Source organism: Urocampus carinirostris, chromosome 1 (assembly GCF_059441175.1).
Source record: "Urocampus carinirostris isolate Australia breed hairy pipefish chromosome 1, RoL_Ucar_1.0, whole genome shotgun sequence".
Taxonomy (NCBI): domain Eukaryota; kingdom Metazoa; phylum Chordata; class Actinopteri; order Syngnathiformes; family Syngnathidae; genus Urocampus; species Urocampus carinirostris.
Window position 1 is genome coordinate 6,354,235 of NC_142349.1, and position 17,408 is coordinate 6,371,642.

The 17,408-nt window shown below is 40.3% G+C and overlaps 1 protein-coding gene across 1 annotated transcript in view; it reads right to left on the reverse strand.

Annotated features, from left to right (window-relative positions):
- The window catches only part of cdh24b (cadherin 24, type 2b), a 314,707-nt gene that overhangs the window by 15,011 nt on the left and 282,288 nt on the right, over positions 1-17,408 (reverse strand). The window contains exons 9-11 of the mRNA XM_088349797.1: positions 16,443-16,579; positions 9,266-9,387; positions 2,467-2,584 (exon numbers count right to left, since the gene is read on the reverse strand). Of these exons, the coding sequence (XP_088205923.1) occupies positions 2,467-2,584; positions 9,266-9,387; positions 16,443-16,579 (377 nt within the window). The remainder of the gene's footprint in view (positions 1-2,466; positions 2,585-9,265; positions 9,388-16,442; positions 16,580-17,408) is intronic.

Consider the following 17,408-nt stretch of genomic DNA (forward strand, 5'->3'; position numbering starts at 1 on the left):
AATGTGGATGGAAAGACAGGCGCAGAGAGACAAGGTAAAGAGACAAACAAAAATCTCCTCCCATAGCACCTCACTGCGACAATGGACGGATACGAGCAAAGACCAGTGTTCTTGTTATATAAAAAGGGTGGCAACGGACAGGCAAAGCCAAATTAATTAAGCTGTCACTTAAAGGCATTACAACTTAAACATCCTAATAGGACGCTTGAGTTTTTCTTGAGCAAAAATGACCCTCTGCGTTACTGTCACTCTTTTGTATCTCGCTCTCTCTCCCACTCTCTCTCTCTCTCTCTCTCTCTCTCTCTCTCGGTTGGTCACTTTCTCTTTGTTTTTGTTTCTTCCTTTGTGCATCTGTTTCTTTCTGCACCCCTCTCTCTTTCTCTGTTACACTATTTTTTCATATTTCCCTCACCCCCCCTCTCTCATTTTCCTTCTCTTTTCATTCGTAGAGCTCTTTCTGTGTCCATGCTTGTCTGACTCTTTCTCTATCTACCGCTGTCTCTGTCTGTTTCTCTCACTATATCTCCCTATCTTTCCTTATGTCTTAGTGTCCCCCTTTGTCTTTCTCTGTCTCCCTCTCTCTCTCTCTCTCTTTTGGTCTTTCTGACTCTTTCTCTCTCTCTCTCTCTCTCTCTCTCTCTCTCGCTCTCTCTCTCTCGCTCTCTCTCGCTCTCTTTCTCTCTAGCTCTCTCTCTCTCTCTGTCTAATTGTGTTTTGATTTCTCAGTCTGTCTCCGCCTCTCTTTCTCTGTCTCTCACCTGTGTCCATGCCTGTCCAATGCTTTCTCTGTCAATTTCTCTGTCTCCTTGTCTTTCTCTGTTTTTTTCACTCTCATTGTTTCTCCCAATTTTTCCCTTTTTTGGAATACTTTTGCCTCACTGTCTCTCTCTCTTTGTCTTTGAAGATCTTTTCATCTTTGTCTGTGTCGGTCTGTAATGTCCTCGCCTCTCTCTCATTGTATTTATGTCCCTCTCTCATGTTGTATTCATGTTTCTCTCTCTTTATCTCTTTATTGTTTTCCTTTCCTGCTTGTCTGCATCTGTTTGTCTATTAGTCTGCCTTTTGCTTTATTCTGATAATCTCTGTCTTGTTTTCTTTTGCTCTGTTGCTTTCTTTTATTTCCCAATAAAATAAATGAAGGAATAGGCGCATGACATAGTTGATAGAGAGGCGTTGTGGCAGGTGATGGTAATGTATGGAGTGGGTGGAAAGTTGTTGGAAGCATTGAAGAGTTTTTATGTGAACAGCAGAGCATGTGTAAGAGTAGGGAGTGAGACAAGTGAGTGGTTCCCTGTGTTGACTGGTGTGAGACAGGGGTGTGTGATGTCACCATGGCTGTTTAATGTGTCCATGATTGGTGTGGTGAGAGAGGTGAATGCAAGAGTATTTGGGAGAGGTGTAGAGATGATGGATAACAGGGGAACGGTGTGGCAGGTAAGCCACTTGTTGTTTGCAGATGACACAGGGCTTGTGGCTGATTCTGAGGAAACATTGAGAAAGTTGGTAATGGAGTTTGGAAAGTGTGTGATAGGCGTAAGTTATGTGTGAATGTTGGGAAGAGTAAGGTGATGAAGTGTTCACGTGATGGAGTGGGCATGGCGTTAGAAATAAGGTTGCATGGACAGGTGCAGGAAGAAGTTGAAAGCTTTAGGTACTTGGGTTGTGATGTGGCTGCAGTTGGTGGAATGGGGTGCGAGGTATTGGACAGAATAAATCAAGGAAGCAAGGTTTTGGGTGCTCTGAGGAGAGTGATGAGCAACAAGAGTATGAGTATGGATGTTAAGAGGGGACTGTATGTGTGTTTGTCTAGCTGTCAGTCACCCCCGGCAATATGTATGACCAGGGTAGATCGATAGATAGCTTTATTTTAGTCTCTTTCGGCCGGTCTTTTTCCGTCTGTTTTAGACATTAGATTTACATAGCAGTACTTTTGTGGACAATAGTCACTAGTGTGCCTCTTTTGGAGACATGTGTGGGTGTGACTATTTGTTTCCTTTCATGCAACAATGCACAAGTATAAGTGGTATAGAAAATTAAATTAATGTAAGACAGAATATTATTTATAACAACCTAGAGAAACCAATGTATGCCATTGCATGGTCTCTGTTCTGTTCGCAATTTTTTTTTTCTTTATATGTTTCTCTGTTATGCTCAAATTTATTTGTTTGTACAAAGAAAACATGTAAACAAAACTTCAAGTGCGCCCACAGTGTAAAAATGCATCCAAAGGACAGGTGTAGGAAGAGGGAGTAGTCAAACGTGTGGGTTAAGAGAAAAGAATGAAACTAAAAAAGAAAATAAGCAGTTGGTGTGAAAAAGAGGACACAAGAAAGTAATACGATGTCGGACAGAAAGAAAAATGTGGGATTAAAAGCTTCAAAATGTGGAAAACGACACCTCTCGAGGCTGAAGAGAACATGCAGGAATTAAAACAAAATGAGTGAGTTAGAATGATTGAGTGCTTACCCCCACTGTCCCTGACACTGAAGTTGAGGGCAACGCTGGACTCTGGAGGGATGCTGAAATACACAGTGCTGTCATTCCCGCCCTCATCTCTATCAATCGCTCGTAACACCTGCACCACCTGAAACCCAGAGATAAAGAGGAGTAGCGTAAATGTTAGGGTTTGAGTGCGTGTGTGTGTATGGGGAAGGTTGAGAAAATAACAAGATGAGAAACAAAGAGTAATGAAAAACACACACACCCATACACACACGTTGCTTTTAGCAAGCAATAAGCCATTAGCCTGCATCAGCAGGAATCAAAAACAAGCCAAACAATTAGCATTGCGACGCATGCGAAGCAAGTGTAATACACACCAAATAAATAACTGTCTGACATCAATGGCCTTGCACAAATACGATGCTATATGGCTTTCAATTTGGTAAGAGCATTTTCGCAAGTCGATAGCGGCAATGGTAACAAAATGAATCGGAAAGGATGTCTTACATCAGCCGAAACTGATGGGTAATTTCTTTTTAATGAAAAAGTTCAGTCATTAGCATGCAAGACGTTCCTTTTAAAGATTATTCGAGTGCATGAAGAGGCTTGCGTGCCTTGTGAGCTCGGTAGTCTACCCGAGGCGGCGTGAGTAAGCCTGGGCGCATGATGGTATCAGTTGCTGTGCGAGCATATTAGATTGCCTTGTGACTAATGACTTGTTGCTTTGAGACGTGTCCACGTTCCACCTGTTTGAGGATATCATTTGCGTGTTTCGTTTGTTCTCAGCAGGGGTGGGTGATACTGGGAATTTTGGTGTCAATCTGATCCAAGTAAACACATGATAGTTTCGATCGATAACGTACAGATAGCAATACTTTTTGCTAGGATATGTCATGATAGTTGAATAATTGAAACCTTGCAGTTTATAATTACGATAAACACAGCACAAAGATTTTAAGCGCTAAAATTGTTTAATTGTTTTTTTTTAATGACTACACTGCAAAATTGAATGGTATAAAAAAATCTAAATATTATAATACAAGCCAAAAGCCAAGAGAGTCAAACCAAAAGAGCAGCAATATAACACAAATACAAATACTTCATGACAATGTCACTAACTAAAGAACTTAAATACCTTCCTTTGCTCAATATTTTGAGAATAAAGTCAGTAATGCAAATAAAGTGTCAAGTGTCTCTTGTTGCCACAGTGAAAACATATTTACAGGTTTTTGTTCAGGAACAGCAACATGTTAACATTGTGGTTCTCAGCTTGTTGCTCTTTGTATGGTGATTTCTTAATTCGTTTTATACAAAATAATGGTGTTGCCACCCTAAAATGTTTCTTTTTTTTAAGTAACAACATTTCCAACTTAAACAGTACAAAAAATTAGGAGACATATTTCTATTAGACTTTTTTAGACCAATATTTTGAAAATAAAGTCAGAATGTACCACTAGTGAAAACAACACAATCCAAAAAACTTAAATAGTATATAAAAATAAAACACTTTCAACAACGTTATAAAGGAAAATTCAAGAGATTTAAACCAAAAAACTTGCAGTGTAACAAAACTAAGCCCTTTCGGCTCTGTTGCCAATATGAGAACAGATTGAAAGTTATTTGCTCAGGAACGGTAACATGTTTACATTTTTGGTTGTAGCTCATTGCTCTCTGTAGGGTGAACTTTTTTTCATGTGTTTTCTTCTTTTTTCTTTTTTTTTTGCCACAGTAGCGTACCACTTCTTCACAGCTATTGTGCCTTACTTTTGTTTGGCAACACTGGGTTATACTTCCTGTTTGCCTCTGTCAGTTTTACCCTATGGTCCATAGATTTAGTCCTCTCTTTTGCCTGGCAAGCAAGATACGCACCAGGCCAGGTAGGGAGGGTTGGTAAAAGTGTGTCTGTCAGTCACACACCCAAGAATAAACTCTGTTGCTGAGAGTGCTTTGTGAAACAGATAAGGGCTGTGCTATCTATAGAAGCAGCACTTTGAGGAAATTGGTAAAGGAGTGAAGTATCAAGGATAATAGTATCGATCCGATCCATTAACTTATTAATAGTATAAATAATATCGATATTTGCATTGATCGGCCCATTCCTAGTTCCTCAGAGCTCAGTCACATAACTGCATGAACAATGAACATTACAGGCATATTAAAAAATGTTGTTGCGTTTAGTGAGACTCTTGACAAAAAATAAAAATTACATTGATTGCAATGAAAGAGACAACAACGATGGGGCAACAAAAAATGTGTGGTACATCAGGTCGGACAATTAGGCTTTTAACATGTCCTGTCAAACTTGCAACATTATCAGGCATTATATAACCCTTGTTGCAAAATAAATAAAAGGACGATTCAAAATTTTAATGACATTTTAAAATTAGATCAGAAACACATTGTAGTAAACTTAGAAAACTGAATTCTCAAATGAAATACATTATAGTGAACAATGATTTAATATTCCCTGTTTAATTGAATTTATGTAAAAAAAAGACATTATAGAAAACATAGCAATAAACGATATCACGTCTTTTGTCATTGCCCCGGCGAGGGAGAACAGATAGACGGGGCCTGCGATTATCAATCGCCTTTGTTTGCAAGACATTGCTTTGAAAACCAAATATCTCCTTTTCTTCCTTTGGACACCACCCGTAAACAGTGTAATTCAACATAGACAAAAACTTGAACTAGTCGAGTCATGGTGAATTTGTTTCCGATTCTTTATGTCACTGGTGTCAAAGAGGCGGCCCGCGGACCAGATCAGGCCCGCTAAGGGATTGAATCCGGCCCGCGAGACAACACTTAGAGAAGCGCAAGAGAAAAACAAGCTGCAGGTTGAAATATGTCAACTTGTTGCCAAAGAAAGGTGCCATGAACAAAGACACTGTACTTGTATTTCTTTCTCTCTCTCTCTCTCTCTCTCTCTCTCTCTCTCTCTCTCTCTCTCTCTCTCTCTCTCTCTTTCTCTCTCTCTCTCTCTCTCTCTCTCTTACCCCTTTTCTCCCACTCTCTGTCTCTTTCACTCTCTGTGTCTCTTTTTCTCTTCCTTTGTTGCTCTTTGTCTCTTTGTGTCATTTTAAGTTCTTTAGCTCTAACTTCCTTTTTCCCCTTTCTCTCTTTTCTTTTTCTCTCTTCCTACCCATGGCGCTTTCTTTTCTCTCCTTCTGTCTTTTTTTTTCTCTTTAGATTTCTTTCTTTCCCCCTCTCTTACGACTTCTCTTTTTATGTCTTGTTTCTCACGCTCTCTTCCTCTCTCTTTCTTTGTCCCGCCCTCTCCTTTTCCCTCCCTCTTTGTCTTATTTCTTTATCTCTCTTTCTCTTTCTCTTTTAATCTACTAGTCCGGCCCCGACAGAATGTCGGTTCTATCGTGTGGCCCTCGAGTTAAAATGAGTTTGACACCCCTGCTTTATGTCGTTTTAAAAGGTTGCCTTGAAGAAAGAAAACATTGCTCAATAAATGTAAAGGATTATGACATGTAAATAAAATTTGAGATCTCCTTTCAATATTTGATGTCTCTTTCGATTGTATTTTTAGATTGTTACTTGACTTAAATTATTTATTGTAATTAGCTCAGGCTACGAGTAGTTGCCCCTTTCTATTTCTTGACATATAGTAACAGATGGCTCGACAATGTCAACGTTTATCTCTAAGAAAAACCTGAATTTATTTCTTTTGTTGGCTTTTTTCAAAGCCAGGTTTCTCTGTCCAAATTCCTCGATACCATGATTGGAAATATCTGTGATCTGAGTGGCAAGCTACCCAGACCAGATTCAGATTCAGATTCAGATTTACTTTATTGTCATTCGTGTACACGTGTATACAGAACGAAATGTCGATACATCTGACCCGCACAGTTTCTTTGAGCGTCAGCCGGGATAGATAAGATTAACCATGTCTTCGTCAGAATTTTGGCGCAGCAGTTCGTCATCTTGCGGTTCGATGCCTCTTCCAGTTGTTAAATGGTCCAGTTTATTGTCCAGAGAGCGAATGTTAGAGGGGTTAGCCTTTAGCCTAGCTGTTAGCCCGGCCCGCTTCGTCGAGGAGTTAGCCTTTAGCCTAGCTGTTAGCCCGGCCCGCTTCTTCGTCACGCCGCTGTCTTGCCACTCTGCTTCGCTGCTTTGTAGGCCGCTGGTCTTGTAGGTCTTGTTGACATAGCAGTCCGTGGCTAATAAACACTCCCGAGTGGTCGTAGCACCGAGCGCTTGATGTCGAGTGGTCGTAGCACCGAGCGCTTGATGTCCTCGTTCGGCGGTCATGCCGCTGTCTTGCCACTCTGCTTCGCTGCCTTGTAGGCCGCTGGGTCTTGTCGACATAGCAGTCCGTGGCTAATAAACATCGAGCGCTTGATGTCTGGATGATCGCATATCCAGCAAAAAAAAACTGCGATCGTAACTTAATCTGCAGTTCGAGCCGACTTTGTGCGCCATCAAAACTGAGTCGAAGACTGGATCTTTTGGCCGACGCGTAAAAAAAACGTTGCAAGTCGATGCAGCCGCAGCCATCAGGGCGCCGCCATCTTAATAATCCAACAAGGATCTGATTCATCAAAGAGCTTCACACCAAGGTCTCAGTAGGAACTGGATTATACGTTTGCTCATGCCTGAGGACTACTGAACTTTTATAAACCCAAGGGTTTGGGATTCCCTGTAGTGGAAAAAAATCTGAAATGCGTTTTGCTTATTTGATGAAACTTCTTGTCATTCATTTGAACTGTTATTGAAATTTCAAGTGTGTGAATGTGTGACTTTAAATTCTGACACAAAAAACAGATTTAGCTTGACTTTAAAATCCTATCGGTGAGCATAAATTTAAATTTTATGACTAATAATAATATAATAATAATAATAATTTCCTTGTATTGTCATTCTGTGTAACAATGTACACAGAACGAAATGTCGATTGCACCTGACCCGTTGTAGCGAGCCGATGCAGCCGCAGCCAACAGAGGGCGCCGCCGACCACTTTTTAAGTCTTAGGAATGATAGGTCATCAACCAACTTCAGAGTAGACGACTGGTTACTAAACCAAAATATGAATAAAACAGGGTTAGTAAAACATAGAATTATTTCACTATAATTTATGTTAAATGTTGTCTATTGTCTTGTTCATCAAATTGCCAGCTTTTGTTCAAATTAATTTTGGGTGTGGGTGTTTCCGGAAATAATTTATTTTATTTCCCTCTGCCTAACAGCATACAGTAGGTGCTACAATTAGGAATAAGAGTGAATGACTGACAAGTTGCATTAATTTTGAAATGGCATGGACAATTAAATGATAGAGCCCATTGGAGCAAGGTTTTTTCTTCCAGCAGAGAAAATCATCGGGACTTCTCTCCCCTCCATTCAGGACATTGGCCGGAAGCGCTGCCTATCCGGAGCCAAGAACATCATTAGGGACCCCTCTCACCCCCATCATGGACTGTTCACTCTGCTAGCCTCTGGGAAGAGGTACTTCTTTTTACATCTGTCTTGGGGTTTGGGTTGGCTTCTCGATTATACTTGTAGCAGGCTACTTACGCTCAGTATTTTAATACTCTAAAAAACAAAGACGCCGGGACGAGCATGACATTGCTCCCCTTCACCCACTGTCGCCCCATTCCTCCTACCTAATGTGTTCCACCCTGAACTGCTTTGCTCAAAGTAAGATAAAGCAGATAGGCGTGGTAGAATAAAATGCATGCGGCCCATTGCTAGAGGGTACCAACGGACAATTGGACTGGAGAATCACCAGACCTGCTTCCAATCATCCACACTCATTAAGGACCCAGATTAAAATGACTGCACGGAGAGATTCCTTTGTTGGCTCCTAAATTATCACATTAAAAATCACCAATTTTTCAGTTCCATCAATGTTTTTGAGGTTTGGTTTTTGTTTCGAGTTTGCACAATTTTATTGTTTGTTCATTTCCTTCCGTGTTTTATGATCAAACAAAAAATGTTTTGAGCACCCAAGCCTCTGTTTTGCTTCCCTGAATTTGGGTCCTCCCAAAACCATAATAGAATGACTAGACAATGGAAGCTGTTGGTGCAGTCATTCTATACTGGGACCTTAATGAGAGTCACATGTGGATTATTCTCCAGTGCCATTGTCCGTTGGCTCCCTTTGGCGAACGGATTCGTGATAACAATAAGGGCTCTTTGAACTCGGTGGGCATGGTTAACATCATTATTAGAGGAAATATTTAACTTTCAACTTTTTTAATATCACATCAAATGATGCACCCCACCTACACATAATGTGCTGCATGGTGGCTGACCGGTAAGTACATCTGCAACACAGTTTAGAATTCCCGTCTTAAATTCTAGCTACTGGCCTACCTATGCAGGGTTTGCATGTTCTCCCCGTGCCTGAGTGGGTTTTCTCCGGGTACTCTATGGCAGGTTCATTGGCAGGTCAAAATTGTTCCTAACTATGAGTGAGCGAGTAAATGGTTGTCTGTATCCGTGTGCCCTGCGATTGGCTGGCATCCGGTCCTGGTTGTCGCCTGCCAACTGCCTAATATCAGCTGGGATTTGCTCCAGCAAACCCGTGACTATAGTGATGATAAATATTAAAATAAAACAATGTGATAAAATATAAAATGTGTCCCGAAAGTCATAGTTAGGAAATCTTATGGGTTAATGTGTGTCGTGTGACCTATTGTGCTCACATTCAACATCTTTGACAATTCCATGTACAATTTGAGATTGTAAGCTTTTTAAAAATATACCATATGTGTTCTTATGTAGTTTTTGAGATATTCATTTTCATAATGTGGCCAATACTTTTGGAACACCCTGTATATTCGACACATATATTTTTTAAATTAAAGAGACATACCTTTCCAATGCTTGCAGAGTCACACATGGCTGTTGTGTATTGTCTGTCCAACTCTGGGGCGTTGTCATTCAGGTCTAACGTCTCAATTGCAACTAGAACACGAGACACCTGGCTGGGGTTGTCTGAAAAAGCAATTAGTAGACAGGCTGTTTACAACACAAAGTCCAGACAAATATCTCAGAATATAAACTTCTATGAACAAAATTCCCAGCAGCAATAAACAGCCCTGAGAACGTGCACAAAGGTGCAATGCGTGCTCCATTAAAGCGGCTCAATTGCACTTGTGGGTAAACTCAACCATTTTGGTGTTAAGCCAAACTTTAGCACTCAGATCCCATTAGTGGGTTTGCGGAATATAAAGTCGTATTTGGCTGGTGCTGCAGCTCTCAGAGTCCTCAGCTGGAAAACATTGCAAGCGCAAGACACACATAAAACGATTCATTTAGAAGCATGGCAGTGCGCGGGTCTGAGAACAACAATGCAGAAAAAATGTCAATCTGCATGGAGTTACACTAGAGTGCAGTTCAAATGGATTAGCACGGGGATTCCATAGCTCATTCACTTGGATTGAATCAGTCTAACGCACTCTTAGAGCCATGTTTAAAAAGCCGGGCTCCCTTTCTGAGCGAACGGTCACACATGAGGATTCTGACAACATTTTAGTTCACCAGCAGTGTTGGGACTAACGAGTTTCAAGAAACGCATTCCAAAAATGCAATTGTGTTCCTCAGTAATGAGTACAGTAACGTGTTCTTAATAAAATTGTGTACCGGTAACTTAACTGTCGTTACAACATGGTGTATTATTCCACTACTTATTAGAAGCAGACCATGAATAACAATGTCCAATGATGGCTGACTGATGTCATTCCTCTATCGTTGTAACCTACTAGACTCTATTTGCCAGCAGTGGTTAATAAGGGTAAGTGCAGTACAAATAAATGTGGTTGTGGTGACACTGTCTCAAGCACAGAGTATGAGAATGATGATTTTTTTCTCATGGGGATTCTCTCTACTGTATATACTGGCATCCAAGTCGTATTTACAGCTATAAAATAAAATACTGAAATCAGGGATCAATTGATATGCACACATTTGGATGTGTTTCACCGGTAGCAAATGGTAGGAAATGAGGCTTATACAGCAACAATGAAATCAACATAATTTACGGTAAAAGTGTTCTGAGTTTGTGTCTTTTACTTTGTAAAAACATTTTTGCCATACATCATGCCTGGAGAAAAAAAAGATAATGTCCTGGACACTACCTAGGAGCAGAGAAGGACCTTTTCAAGTGGTTTGAGGCCCAGAGACAAAATGATATGGAGTGTCTCAGCAAGCTGTTAAGTTGAAACCCTAGTCGACACTCAGAATAAGGAGAGAAGGGGTTAATGGACTTTGAACTTGCAAGAGGTAGGGGAGAGAAACTTAAGGTAAAGGAATTTCCATCCCTGTTCTAAATCCCGCCCTTGAGCTTCCTTTTTTTTGTTTATCGTTTAATGTTACAAAAAGCATATCAGCCTAAAGGGTATGGGATTCAAAGAACAGCAACATGATTTGGTTAAAAGCGACAATAATGCAATAGTCAAGACAACAAATAGCAGTGTGCAATAAGTCCCAAAAAGGTATTGGCATCCTATAAAATATCTTCTGTAGTTTTCCAATATCAAAAACAGAAGAACTTATCACAAGCTGCCAAGTTGCACAAGCCTGCCAATAAATGCATAGTTCACTGCTTTCACAGGTTGCTGTACACATTTTATTTGATCTATTCTATTATGTGGCTATTGTAAAGCAAATTCAGCGAGTAAGGAGATACTTTGGTTAATGGGGACCAGAACCACCAGCAAAGAGTAAAAATCCACAAAGTAGCGTTGCATCCTCACAAAAGCCCCAAAAGGGTTAAACTTACCCCGAGATGACACCATTATTGACCAAGAGTTAATGATTGTCACAAATTATAGATCTACAAATAATAACACTGAACACAACATTGCAGTTAATTGATTAGTTTTATAGTCAAACATACAAAAGTAAAAGCAAATTGGAGGGATTTTCCTTTCAGTGTCAGAAAGCAATTTAGAGAATGGCCGGTTAGTTGCACGCTAGCATCAGTTGTCCTCTAATGGAGACATATGTCCACGGTGATTAAAAAAAAAAAACATTCAAATTCATCGGTTTCCCACAAGTTGTTGTTCCAAAACATTCATTTAATGGCTAATGGGCCTGGCGTTGGCAAGATACAACGTGCGGACAGAACTGTTAGCTAACTTTTAGTAGTCGGACGGACCAGCAGCACAGCTCTGACCTTCTCCCAGACTCCGCCCGAGTAGCTGGTGATCACAATTTCATTGCGCTCTTCTGACTTTACTTAAATTCCGATTTTATTTATTAATTCATTTTCAATGTAATGAGCCGCTAAAAGTCACTAAAGGTCGCTATGCTTCCTAGTTTGTTATAGGAGGGAGAACCTGCACGCTGTTTGACAATTTACACCAACCTATCAGAGTCGCAAAACACCCAACCCAACAAAGAGCTTCCTCCCTAATCTGTCCATGCGGTGTGTTGTGTAACAGAACAGAATGCTCGATATAATGATATCAAATGACCATAAAGACAAAATAAATTCAGTTCAAAATCCGCGAAAGAGTGAACCAGCGATAACGGAAGTACAAAGTAGTGAGTTGTCTCTCTATATACGGTAATTTGTAACAATATAGGTACTTCCAGAGTAACGCGCTCCTTTTGTGTGTCAGTGATCAGGGGACTAACGGAATTACTTATTTAATGAAGTAACTCGCTATAGTAACTAATTACTTTTTTCCAAGTAATGCGCCCTACTACTGCTAACCAGCACAAACGCAGTGGAACATGTCTGAATGTATGCCCAGTCATTGTCAGCAACTGCCATTCCTGAAAACGATTCTTTCTGTATTGCAATGCCAACGAAGTGAACTGTGTGCCCGTGGCCATCATGGGACCCGCTGCGTGCAATGTCAACACTGCCTCTGACAGTTTGTTTATTTGATGGGGCTCATTATTGAAGACGGACACTTGCTGTGCGCCCCCTGCCAACAACAATGCAGTTGCAGCCCCAACAAGCCGTGAGTACATTTAGGGGGAATCATATTTTTATCCAAAGAGAGACAGTGGTAGAACAGTTGTAGAAGGAACACATTTTGCAGCCATTAGTTCTGCCAACATTAATATAAAAATTGCACATCTTCTCTTTGCGGCATTCTGTTAGCTTTCTTGAAGGAAAAATTTATATAAAAAAAAAAACACTCTCACAGATTATCATTTGTTAGTGTCCATACTTTTGTCAGTGGAAATGATATTAGAGCTCTATGCGTATCTATTATTTCATGAACTTCAATCTACATGTGTATGCATCAGATAGTTTGGATTATTTAGTATCAAATAATCTATCATTTAATCGTTGAATTTTCTTGCACTAAACGGAGATGTTAAAATCATTTTGTATGAGCACATGATGACGAATTCCATCCATCCATCCATCCATCCATCCATCCATCCATCCATCCATCCATCCATCCATCCATCCATCCACCCACCCATTCATCCATCCAGCCATCCACACTGTTAGAAATACATTCATTGTAATACAGTAATCCCTCACTGTATTGGGGTTTACTTTTCGCGATATTGATACTACGTGGATTCTTATCGTGCAATGCGCAGGTGCATTGTATTCTGCAGAAGACGACACTCAGCAAATGCTATCCTGGGCAAGGTAGCTGTGTGTGTGTGTGCGCGTCTGCGTGTGCATGTGTGTGTGCGTGTGTGTGCGCATCTGCGTGTGCATGTGTGTGTGCGTGTGTGTGCGTGTGTGTGCGCGTGCGCACGCAACTTTGGTAGGCTGGTGTATCCTGCCAGTCAAAGAGCAGGGCTGGCGCACAAGTCAATGGGTCTGCCTAAAAAACACTGCAAAGAAAGGCAAATCCTACAATTTTAGAGGCTCATTACATTAATAGATATTGATGATTTAAATTACACTCTATCGAAATTAAGAAGGGCGCAAATAAATGCTGATCACCACCGGGCGCCCCATGGATTGTTTTTGGGTCCAGGAAGAGACTGAGTCTGGAGAGTAAGCAATAATCTCACCAATGCTAGATCCATTACCCATGAAACGGATCATCCGGAGCTACAACTTGTGGTAAACCACTACATTCGTGACTCTTGTATTTCAATCATCAAGAAGACCTGGCCGAATCTGAGGATCCCTGATGGTAGCGCGCAGCTAGCCGGATGCTCTTTACATTGCTCTATTACATTGAAAGGAGAAGCCCTCCAGTTTTCATTGTACTATTGTATAATGACAATGCAGACAATTCATTAAGCTGCAGTTCTGTGTTTTGTGTTTCGATTTGTAGATCTATAGTTGTTATTTTGTTACAGTGGTACATCGTATAAGTCACTAATCTAATAAATAAATAAATACATGAATACATATTTGTACTTCGCGGTTTCGACTATCGCAATACTTTTTTGGGAAGCAACCCCTGCAAAACACGAGGGAATAATGTACACAAAATATATAAAACCAAAACAAGTAGCTAGTGTGTGTATGTGGTTTACAGAGATAGAGAGGTTTACAATTGAAATCCATCCCAAAAAACTGCTAAGGGGCCATCTGATCCTCCAGATGACGAAAATTCTACTGCAAACAATTCAAAATGCCACAATAATGACACGGAAGAACAAGAAAAAGCAAAACCATCAAGGAACAACAATACAAATGACAATATGAGCTCAAAAAAATAAATTGAAAAGTTACTTTTTTGTTATGGAAAATAGCTTTAAAAGCATTACAGTATTCGTTTGCCTTTTAACTGGTGAAAATAGCTTTGTCAGTGAGATGATACACTTCCGGCTATATTCACATTCGACCCAAGCTATGATATCTTAAATCCTAAACATGTCTGAATGCTTGCACATAAATTTGATCATTTCCCTCTCAGTCATTTGAAACTGCTGATGCATGCTTCAATTTCCTGTTATTTTGATTATTGTAATGCGTTTCTCTCTGGGCTTGCTAAAAGGGACAATTTCAAACTTACAATTACTCCAGAGCTCAGTTAAACGTGTGCTGGTGTGGAGCAGAGGGAGAGAGCAAATTAGATGGGAGATTCCTGGAGCTTTCTTTAGGGATCTTAATTCGGTGGGGGCCACCGTGGGCTGCAAGCCTTGAGGATGATGTTTTTATCTGCGGCCATTGGTTGTCATTCCTATTTGTATAAATGAGGTCCCCTTGAGCGCTTTAGCTCACATCGTACCCCTGTGGCTCATTATGTCATTTTTGGGGTGTGGTAGTGCAGAAATAGCTTTGAATTTAAGAAAATCATGTTGTTACAGTCAAGCTAATAATGCAAGTAAAAATGAAACGTAATGCATTCTGATTTGTGACAGCATAAGGTTATTGCCAATTCTTAAACATTTTTTGGGTCAAAATCAAGGCTGCAGATGAGTGTCTTTCATTTAATGCATATTAAAGGGACAGTGTGTATTATTTGACCACTAGATGTTGCTGTGTGTGTAGTGCACCCAAAAACAAGTGATTAATAGCACAATGGAGAATAAAAACTACAGAGACTGAAAATGACTAAACCTCAACTTTTTTGGGACATTTTATTCCCCCAGTATTTCTTATGGTTTATGGTTTTAGGGGGATCAGAGTAGCAAGGCAGCAAAAGAACATATTCCATAACTTGTTCAGAGCCATGGCATATTAATACCTTTCAGAAGAATTGTCCCTTGACACCAAAACGTAGAAATGTGGTTTTGTTTGTTTGCTTAAAAAATAAAACCATTATAAAGGTTTTGGCGCTGGTCATTAGGAAGAATCAAGCCCTTGGAAATTATTTCAGTATGATAAATCAACATTTGATGGCAGGAGTAGGTTTGATGAGATGTTTGTCCACACGTCAAAAAAGCCCCCCACTTCCTAATGTTGCTTTTTGTATCCAATAAGGGTGTATGGGCGGCCCCCAATTGACCAAGCTTGTGGGATAATGTCACCGCAAATATCAGAGACTGGATGGTTCTTGAGAAGTTCATGCATCTTTCATGCATACGTTCAGTGTTTTATCAAAGCAATGAAACATTCTGTAGTCCATTAATATTGTAATGAAGTTAAACTGGAGAAGGTGCATTATTCTCCATAGGATGCTTTGCATCCAACTAAGTAATTCTGATTGTTAAACTTTTGTGGCTCCAGACAAATTTGTTTTTTGTTTTTCTGTGCCTGATATGCTTGTTTGGGTGCTTGAAATGCTTAAAAATGCTTTTATTTTAATGTAGTGTTTTCAAGGAGGGAAAATTTTTGATTTTTGGCGAAGTGCTTGTAAATTCTTGAAGATATTGCCATGCTTCACAAAAAGTCTGACAGAGACATTGCTCTCTGGTGGCTTTGCTTTGCCATTACATGTCTTCCCTTGTTTTTAACGGCAGCTGGCAGTATTTTGTACGGCATTGTCCTATGAAGCGCCATAGTCTCCTATAAATCAATCCATTATGTGCCGCTTATCCTTACGAGGGCCGTGAGGGTGCTGAAGCCCATCCCAGCCGAATTTGGACAGTGGGCAAGGGACATCCTTAACTGGTTGCCAGCCAGTTGCAGGGCACAGAGAGACAGACAACTCACTTGCTCATTCACAGGGACAATTTGGACAAGCCAATTAACCTAAAATGCATGTTTTTGGAATATAGGGGGAAACCGGAGTGCCCAGAGAAAACCGACGCAAGGGCGGGCGGAACATGCCATTTGGGGAGGCTGCGGTAGCTAGAATTCAACCCTGTGGTGTTCTCATCTTGGTAAGGTCTCCTCTAAATCATGTCTTGATACATGCACCCACAAGATTAAAAATTGCATATGTAAATCACTTTTTAGTGGATCTGCAAAGTACAAGAATTATTTTAATGGTACTAGATAAATTGAAAAATTGTCTTTAACTCCTTTAAAAGTGCTTTTGTTTGGCCATGATAAAGCTTAAATGTGGCTCTTTCATTATTTTGGGTTGCAGAAACCTGCCCTAACCCAAATACACTAATGATTGTATGCAGAGGTAAACACTGATAAAGCAATACATCGATTATGTTAGGGTATGAAAAAAAGTATCAGTGATGTCTTAAGTGACCGCCAAGGAATGCCTTCTAACCTCGCTGGGTGGCAATGACAGTAATGTTGTGCCAGTGCTCACGTTCCCGGTCTAGTTCCAAAGCTGTCGTGATGAGGCCGGAATCTGGCGTGATGCGAAACAGAGCCTCGGGGTCTGACTGTGGATCAATGGAGAACCTAAGGGAAAGCAAAAGGAGAAAAAATAGCGAGAAGTAAAGTAAGGTACGAGTAAAAGGGGGCAAACAAAGGTAAAGTTATGATAAAACAGTGATGCTGAAGGGGAGAGCGGAAAAAGCGCTGCGTTAGTGGAAGAAGAAAGCAGGGCAGCAGTGTGCGAACTAGCGATAAGATAAAGTCTGCATTCAGATGGCCAAAGTATTAATATAAGGAGATTATCAAAATTGATAGGGACTCTTTTGAAGTCTGAAGGATAATTTGAATATCTCTTTTAAAACATCAACTATCTTTCCTCTCCATACACTTAACTATAAACACTTTGCCAATGCTAATTAGGACACAATTCAGTTTCTTTGCTGAGAAATTACGGACACAAAACCATTGGAAAAAAACATTTGGAAGCAAAGAAGCTTAGAATGTGTGCAAGCTTGTGGTTGCCTTAAGGCCAACTTAAGGGGTTTCTGGTTATCTTAAATAATTTGTTTAGCAGTAACCGATTCTAAGCTTTAATCCAAGTAGCAGAATATCCCAGATTTACAAAGGCGTCTGCGTAGTTTTCTGAGAAGCATAGAGAATATGCAAATACGTTACTTCTTTGTTTTTTGTAGGGGTTTGACTCTCAAAAGGTTCCGGGATAGTTGAAACCCGCAAAGCAGAACTATGCATTTATGAAAGACATGTCTAAAGCCACCAAAAAAAGTCCTTATATGGACAAAAACAAATTAAGTTTGCTTGAAGTTTAGCAGGTCAAGAAGTCCACTTTTGTTGGCGGTAGAAAGCACCTTCCTGCTTTTTGGTGTTTTTGTCAGTCCAGAGTGTTTTGATAGCG